Source organism: Carassius carassius, chromosome 35, assembly GCF_963082965.1.
Source record: "Carassius carassius chromosome 35, fCarCar2.1, whole genome shotgun sequence".
Taxonomy (NCBI): domain Eukaryota; kingdom Metazoa; phylum Chordata; class Actinopteri; order Cypriniformes; family Cyprinidae; genus Carassius; species Carassius carassius.
In genome coordinates, this window is record NC_081789.1 from 12,883,946 (window position 1) to 12,892,393 (window position 8,448).

General features: G+C 35.1%; 1 protein-coding gene across 1 annotated transcript in view; it reads left to right on the top strand.

Moving 5' to 3' along the window:
• The window catches only part of stau2 (staufen double-stranded RNA binding protein 2), a 147,505-nt gene extending 141,976 nt beyond the window's left edge, over positions 1–5,529 (top strand). Inside the window, exons 14-15 of the mRNA XM_059524481.1 lie at positions 485–573; positions 4,317–5,529. Of these exons, the coding sequence (XP_059380464.1) occupies positions 485–573; positions 4,317–4,410 (183 nt within the window). The 3' untranslated portion in view covers positions 4,411–5,529. The remainder of the gene's footprint in view (positions 1–484; positions 574–4,316) is intronic.
• The last annotated feature ends 2,919 nt before the right edge of the window (positions 5,530–8,448 follow it).

The window sequence follows — 8,448 nt, forward strand, 5'->3', positions numbered from 1 at the left end:
AAATATATATATATATATAGGTTATTATTATACTTCCCATAAGTTTAAATTGCAATTCCTTTGATGTTAGTTTACGAGTTTGTTAACTTTGTGGTTTAGTCGAAGTCTCTCCTTGGCTGTTCTGCCTGTGGACTCAATGACTTTCCAGAGCAAAACAGGATATCAGTTACACCTGAGTTATTATTTCAGTACACTGTGTCCGCACATTTGATTTATTGCTTTTTTTTGCATATCGGCCCATAACCTGGTTGACTGGCAGCTTAAACCCACTCATTGGCCAGAGGAAATGCAAGCCTGAAAACATTGACCCATTAACATTAGATAAACGTTAGATAAACACAGAGCTGGAAGGAGCCAAACAAAACAGCGGGAGCAGAAAGCGTCCTGTCAGTCTCGGGTTTCTGATAGGAAGTGTTATTTAAAAAGCAGCTGATGTGGGTTATGTTGTCTCACTCAAAGCCATCTGTTTCCTTACCTCACACAGGCTGCTCTTAGTGCCTTGAAACAGCTGTCAGAACAAGGACTGGACCCTGTGGATGGACCAATCAAGGTAGAAAATGGATCATGTGACATGTACGTACAAACGGATCCATAAGTATGCCACAACACCTCCATTTTAAAAAAGATCACATATGTAAATAACTCCCGACCAGAAGAAATCCATTATGTTTCAGGGATGTCGTATCTAAAATGACAAAAGCACTCAGAGGCAATCTGGGTAGCCATTGCCTTTTATATAAACTGTTAGGAGATTCTCAAGATGATTTAATGAAAAGGACATGATTTATACTTTTTTCCATTTAAATATTTACAGATCATCATGTTAGCGGCCTTGAAATGCTTCCCATGTGTTGTTCCAAGCAGAGTTAGCTTAATTTAAGCCAATATATTGGCCCGATTCTTGCATAAACCAGAATTAATTCAATGTTTTGAACGTTGTAATAAAATATATGATGAAATATCAGTTCATTACATAACTAAATAACAGTTTATTTAAAAACAAATTCCACAGTACGAGTATACAGCGCTGGTTTAATGATTGATTGATTGAGCTAAGGTTGTGTAATCGGGTGGGGAGCACAAAATAAAATGAATCAGCTTTGCTCATGAATATTCATTTTGCATTTTGACAGTCATAATTGATTTGAATAAGGGAATACATTATGCACCAGTTTTACAGTCATCATTTTATGTAACTGGGTACACTGTTTTTTTTTCTGCACTGCAGCTCAACAAAATAAAACTCTTAAAAGGTGGAGGGGAACTGATAAAGACATGTATGATGGTTGCTTTCTTTTAAGAAGATCTTCCTTAATCTTCGGAAAACACAAATTAAGATATTTCTGATGAAATCCGAGAGTTTTCTGACCCTGCATAGACAGCAACACAACTAACACTTTAAAGGCCCTGAAAGGTAGTAAGGACATCATTAAAATAGTCCATGTGACGACAGTGGTTCAACCGTAATTTTAAGAAGCTACGAGAATACTTTTTGTGCGCAAAAAACATCTTTTTACCTTCTTCTGCCATTATCAAGAGTACCACAATGCACAAAAATGATTCTTTATATACGCACAAAAGTTGTAGCTTTATAAAATTAAGGTTGAGCGTCACATTACATCACATGGACTATTTTAATGATGTCCTAACTACCTTTCTGGGCCTTTACTGGGTGGTAGTTGTGTTGCTCTCTATGCAGGGTCAGAAAACTCTCGGATTTCATCAAAAATATCTTAATTTGTGTTCCGTAGATGAACAAAGGTCTTACGGGTTTGGAACGACATAAGTGTGAGTAATTAATGACAGAATTTTATTTTTTTTGAGTAAACTAACCCTTTAAAAGTATTTTATAGTATAGTGTTTTAGTCCCAGGAGAACAGACCAAAGCAAATTAGCACATGACAGTATATGAAACAGTGTTACTTACCAGTTGTCCAGTAACTTTTCATTTTTAAATTAATTCAAACAATGTCTGGTAAGACAATATCATTTAACGCAATTATCAAAATGCAAATACTCGTAGTAAGTTATATAAAAATGTAATCTGATGTAAAGTGTTGTGATCTTTTCTCATGATAACACTGCTTTCAGTGTCTCTGAGCAGTTCACAGTAAATTTCATTCTGCACGAACTCCATATCTGCAAGCAATGTGAGTTTGAGTTGCTTCGAACATGCGTTTGAATCTGAGACGCACGCCAAGCATCTTCCCAAGTTTGTAATGAGAATGCTTTATAAATCTGCAGTCAATAAAAGAGAAGCATTTCAAAAGAGAGGTTTCCTTGCAGTTTTTCACAAAAAAATAAAAACTAAACATTTGAAAGCAAAGAAAAGAATAACCATAAATATTAGTATAGTATAATAATATAGTTAAAATATTAATATTATGAACTATAGTTAAATAGTATTAAAGTGATATTTATTCATTGGTTTATTTTGTATAATTTGATTTAATAATGATAATAATAATAATAAATATATTTATATAGTAGTAATATTAATTAAAATTAGACAAGTTTCGCCAAATTCTTCAGCCTGTTTTTTAATAAAATAATGCACATACTGTTCTATGGCCAGTAAAAAAAATTAAAAAAACTCAAGCCAGGTAATGCAAAAATTTTATTTTTAGACCCTGGGTGTATCAATATTTTTGTTCAATCAGATGCTGTCTAGAATGAAAACTTTGGAAAATATGAGCCTGTTGGAAAATATGAGCCATTCAAGTTTTCCTCCAAACTTCCTCTTTCAGTTGAAAACATGTCAACACAGAAAAGAGAACTACTTGTCAGAAAAATAACTACTCATTCTATTTGTATTGCTACTTCTTGTGTTATTGCATCCTTAAGATGAATCACTTGTTCATTTTGGATAAAAACATCAGCTTAATGAATAAATGTAATCAACAAGCCATTTTATGTGGTCTTTAGTTAGTACACACTGCTCGCTTGCGCTCTTTCTCTCTCTCTCTCTCTCTCTCTCTCTCTCTCACACACACACACACACACACACACACACACGCATATAATAAATATCAGTGACAGGTGGAGCTCCTTTCTGATTTTTAGCTGCAGAGACAGACAAGATTTGTCCTTTAAATGTCAACATCTGAAACCTGTCAGCTCACTCCACTTAATGACTAAAAGGATTACACACACACACACACACACACACACACACACACACACTGGCTGAGCTTATCACTTTCACAGAAACACACGCACACAATATGGATTTTCCTGCAGTGGAAACCCTCTCGCCACTCCACTCCATGTCTTTGCATGATCTTTATCCTCCTGTAATCAGAGGGCTTGCTGTGGGAAAAATGAATCTCTGTCATATCCGTGATGAACGGAGCGCTGGACAATGAAATATGAGAATGGAAATGATAGACACACCAGAAGGGAAATCTCACCAACCCGTTCAAGAATATTTTCATAGTAGGTGTGCCGTAGGAAAAGGTTAAAGAAATGTTTATTTACAGTGGCTTCGGCTTCTCAGTGCGGTCATGAGCTAGAACAGAACAAAGAGCAGAATCTACCCTGTTCTACAACCCGTATAGGCCACAGTGAAAGGGGCCGATGGGAAGCAAATACTTCAGTAAAAATCTTTAAGAACCATTTATCTGTACATCACTGCATTGCTTTATATAATTTATATATGCATCACTGTTTAAAAGTTTATTTGGTAAAACAGTAATATTGTGAAATGTCATTACAATTCAAAATAAATGTTTTCTATTTCAATATATTTAAAAAAAAATATTTCTGTGATGCAAAGCTAAATTTTCAGTCTTCACTGAATCACATGATTCTTCAGAAATCATTCTATTATGCAGATTTTGTGTTCAAGAAGCATTTTATTTTTATTATAAGTAACGATGCTCAAATTAATTGTGATTAAAAGTTCTTTACTATAACTTTTGATCAATGTAAAAAAAAAAAAATCTTAAAAAAACTGACCCCCCAACTTCTGAACATTAGAGGTTATTATTAAATATTAATTTATAACATAATTTTATAGTTATTGAGAGAACCACACAACCTGTTTCTTGAATTATTTTAATGTCTGTTATTTTATCATTCTTATTTTTTGTTATTTGTATTTTTATTACAGGTTTTATGTATAATTCTGTATTTTTGTATTTAAAATGTATATTATTTTTTATTATTACTTTATGTTTGTATTATATTATATGTATTATATATATATATATATATATATATATATATATATATATATATATATTATTGTTAATTATTTTTTTTCAATGCAGTGGTGGATCATAATTAATCTTCAATTGTACCTGTTTGTCTTGCAGACAAGCAAAACGTCTAGCCGAGCGGATGGACAGCAAACTGACTAACTCAGGCACCACTGCTCAGGACAGCAAGGATTCAAAGGCCGTCGTCTAGGAGCTGAACCCACCCTTACGCCCAGTCCCCCCAAAAGCCCCCACGACCGCCGCTGCATCCTTCTACACGTGTCAACATGCAATATGGTGGATGTGTCCCATGATATGAATTGACAAAAAATGCATTCTTTGAGTCTATGTGAAGACAACACTATCTTAACACAACATTTATTTACCCTAGAGTTAACTGAAAAGAGCAAGCAAGTGAACTTAAAAAATGATAAAAAAAAGTAGTGCATGGTAATGTTTGAAAATTAAGGGAAATTTTCCCATTTGATAGATGTTTGAATAATATTTTCACCTTGCCTCCAGATGATATGGATTTTAACAGGCTTATGTCATGCTATTAGTATACAAAACAATACAAAACAAAGAAAAAAAATGATTGGGGAAAACAAAGTTGTGTATCTTATTTGGGGGGTTATTATTATTTTCCTTTTCTCTTTAATCTATGAATAATAATGCTTGAGTATTTAAAGATTAACCAATGCCAGTGCTGTGAAGTCGTAGTTGTTGTCTTCATATATAGTCACCCAGCTTACCTTGTATGCTGACATAAAGCATTCATCTATCTATATGAATGTATATGACGTAGAATATCATACGCAGAGGAAAAGAAAAACATATACTATGAGTGCAAACCAATGGATAAAACTGATGCTAGAGGTCAACAGCACAGGATCACCTACGATACAGCTGACCCATAGTATCCAGATGAACAAACAACCCTCTTGCCTTCTATAACGTTCCTTGAAATAGAATTTCTTCTTGACAGAAACACAAGAGGCCCTGAATAGTGATCTACAGGTATGCCTCTTTATTCCTGTTTGATGATTGTTTTCTTCTCCCTTCAGTTTTTTCCAGCACATCTACACCTATGTTGTGTGTTGTATTGACTCGATACATCAACTGAGTGCTTTTAAGGACTGCATTCTGGAGAAAAGAAAGGCTGTGATCAATAGAGACTTGCTATCTTTTCAAAACGATCGCGTCGTAGAACATTTATCTGAAGCCGGTAACTCACTGGAAGAGCGTTTTTCTCTCCTTGAAGATATACAGTGTAATAACAGACACGTCAGTTACTTAAAATGCAGTAAAATCACATCAGTTCATGTTGAAACTATTGGTGTCTGTTGTCTTCTTTCCCATTTGTTTTTCCATGTTTTTAATTTGGCAGAATCCTAAATTTCTAAATATTTCCAGGTTTAAACCTGTATGAGTTTATTTCTTGTGTTGAAAAACACAATAATATATTTTGAAGCTTGTTGGTAACCAAACAGTTGACGGTAGCCATTGACTCCCATAGTATTTTTTTTTTCTCCACACTATGGAAGTCAATGGCTACGGTCAACTGTTTAGTTACCAACTTTATTCAAACATCTTTTGTGCTTAACAGAAGGAAAACACTCATAAATGTTAGTAACATGATGACAGAATTTTCATATTTAAGTGAACTCTCCCTTTTAAGATCACTTTCTTTATAGCAACACCATGTTTTCATATTTTCTTGCCAAAACATGGGTGTGAATTAAAAACCACAGGCAATTTGCTCAAGCATATGGCATAGTGCTGTGTCATACCTAAAGGGACTTTAAGGCTCAGTAACACATGAACGGTCATCCGTGAGTCTTTCAGCCGTTGGGACACAGCAGTCTAAAAATAGCTCCATGCTATGAGTCCATTCAGTATCACCAAGGAAACAGTCATTCATTCATAGTTAGAGGAATGAATGATCACTGCCATACAAAGACCAAGCTCACCAATTGGAAAAACAAGTCTGTTACTAAACGTGTGTTCACATTAAGCAAAATTTCACTGAAATCTGCAAGAATAAATCTTCGCCCACTTAATTTAAATGGGGTGGTGTTAGCGCAGTGGATAAGACACATGCCTTTGGTGTGAGAGACCCGGGTTCGAATTCTCTGTGAGACACCAATGTGTCCCTGAGCAAGACACTTAACCCCTAGTTGCTCCAGGGGCGTGCGACCTCTGACATATATATACCAATTGTAAGTCGCTTTGGATAAGAGCGTCAGCTAAATGAATAAATGTAAATGTAATGTAATTTAGCAAATGTAAATGCCCCAAACCTCCAGAGCACCATAGCAAACGAACAGCAACATGCTAAACACGGTGCTTTACATTTTTTAGAGAATAGTTCAAATTTTTTAGAACAACAAATGTTGTTTAGCAGTTTAAGGTATATAGTCCCTGTTGTAAAAAACAAACAAACAAAAAAACAGATTATGCCGGTTAGGTGTGTTTGGAAGCTTGGATGCTGGTCCTTTGCTGGTTCAAGCTGGTCCTATACTGGTCCGACCAGCTTAAAACCAGCTTAAACCAGCAAAGGACCAGCTTAAACCAGCATCCCAGCTTCAAAACATACCCAACCAGCATATGACGGTCAAATGTACAGCAAAATGTAAAAATATATATATATATATATATATATATATATATAATTAAAAACACTGATGACCTTAGCAACTTTTTAGCAACCCTTTAACACCTTACCAAATGTTAAATTTGCAGAGTGCTAAATAAGAATTTCAATGTGCTAAAAACACTTAACAGCAAAAATAGGCTAGCAATGTGCTAAAACACCTTAGCAAATGTATAGCAAGGTGCTAAAAACACTCAAAACACCTTAGCTAGTATGGAGCCACCCACTAAACAGCACTTGTTATCAAATGTGTAGCAACATGCTAAAAATATTAAGCATTAGCATATGTTTAGCCTAAAAAACACAGAACACCTCAGCAAATGATTTGATTGCTGGTTTCTGTGCTGGATTGACTGAAAGAGTGTCCTATGGCGGGTAATGAAGAAACAGATCAATCTCACGGTCTTGTACATCAGTGTGAGGGACTTTGTAATTATTACTGTCAATTATAGCTGCAATTAGTGTGGAATTCAGATTGAGGAAGAAGGAACTCAATACGAAGGCTGATGGATTGAATTGTTGCCTGGTTTGGTAAATGACCTCTTTCTCCCATTTTTTTAAATATATATTCACATATAAACATTTAGCACGTTACTAATAGTTTTATCCCTGATATGCCTTGCAACGATTATTTTTTACCTTAAATTAATAACTGAGGATCATCCTTCAAGTGTGGAAAGCTAATAAAATCTTCGCCAATGACAATTGCTCTGTCCCATTTGACCCATATAATGCTGTTAACTGTGGCCTTTTTTGCTATAGGGCAAAAAAATGTATTGATTTTCCCACCAGAACTAAGTGTTATCGACCTTTTAAAACTAAATTAGTGCTTATGTTACTCTGCTGAGTGAAATGGAAAAGAGATCCTGTATGGGCAAGGGAAGCATTTCATCTTGTGTTTTCAAAGCTATGAATTTCTGGCACTGTGAAGCTTAATTATTTTTTCTTAGTGGGGAGTTGCTTCAGTTGACTGATCTCAACAATTACCATAGCTGCGGGAGTTTTGATGTGTCAGTATTTCTTGTCTCTGTATTACACTAATCTCTTAGTACGGACCATCAGTCAGGCCAGTTAGCCTGACTCAAACACCTCCACTCCTGGCTACTGACGTCAGTTGCTTTGAGATCAGTGCTTTTCAACACTTGAGAACCATTGGCTGCCCAAAGAGCTGTATGTCTGCAGTGCATGTTGCTATGGGTTTGTGAATGACTGACCTATAATAAGGCTACAAGATTTCTAAAATGGAAACTTTTGCTAGTTCAGTGGTCTAGATATAATTGAAATATCAGTTATCTATCATTTACAAAATGGGGACAAGCCATTTATGTAAAGAGTATGTGTATGCTAAAATCCACGCCAGTGTTCAATTCTTGCAGCTGGCCATTCTCACGTAAAGGATTAAGATGTTGACTGGTGCTCTATTGTATGTTAATGGCATTAATTAGGTGACACTTACCAAACAGAGATCTTAAACATAAGATAATTTGAGATTTATATTTATTTTAATTCTGAAAGGGAGGCATGCACACAAGTTTTTTTTGTGTGTGTGTGTGTGTGTGGAACTCATTCTCTGAAACACGTATGCATTGTGAAATG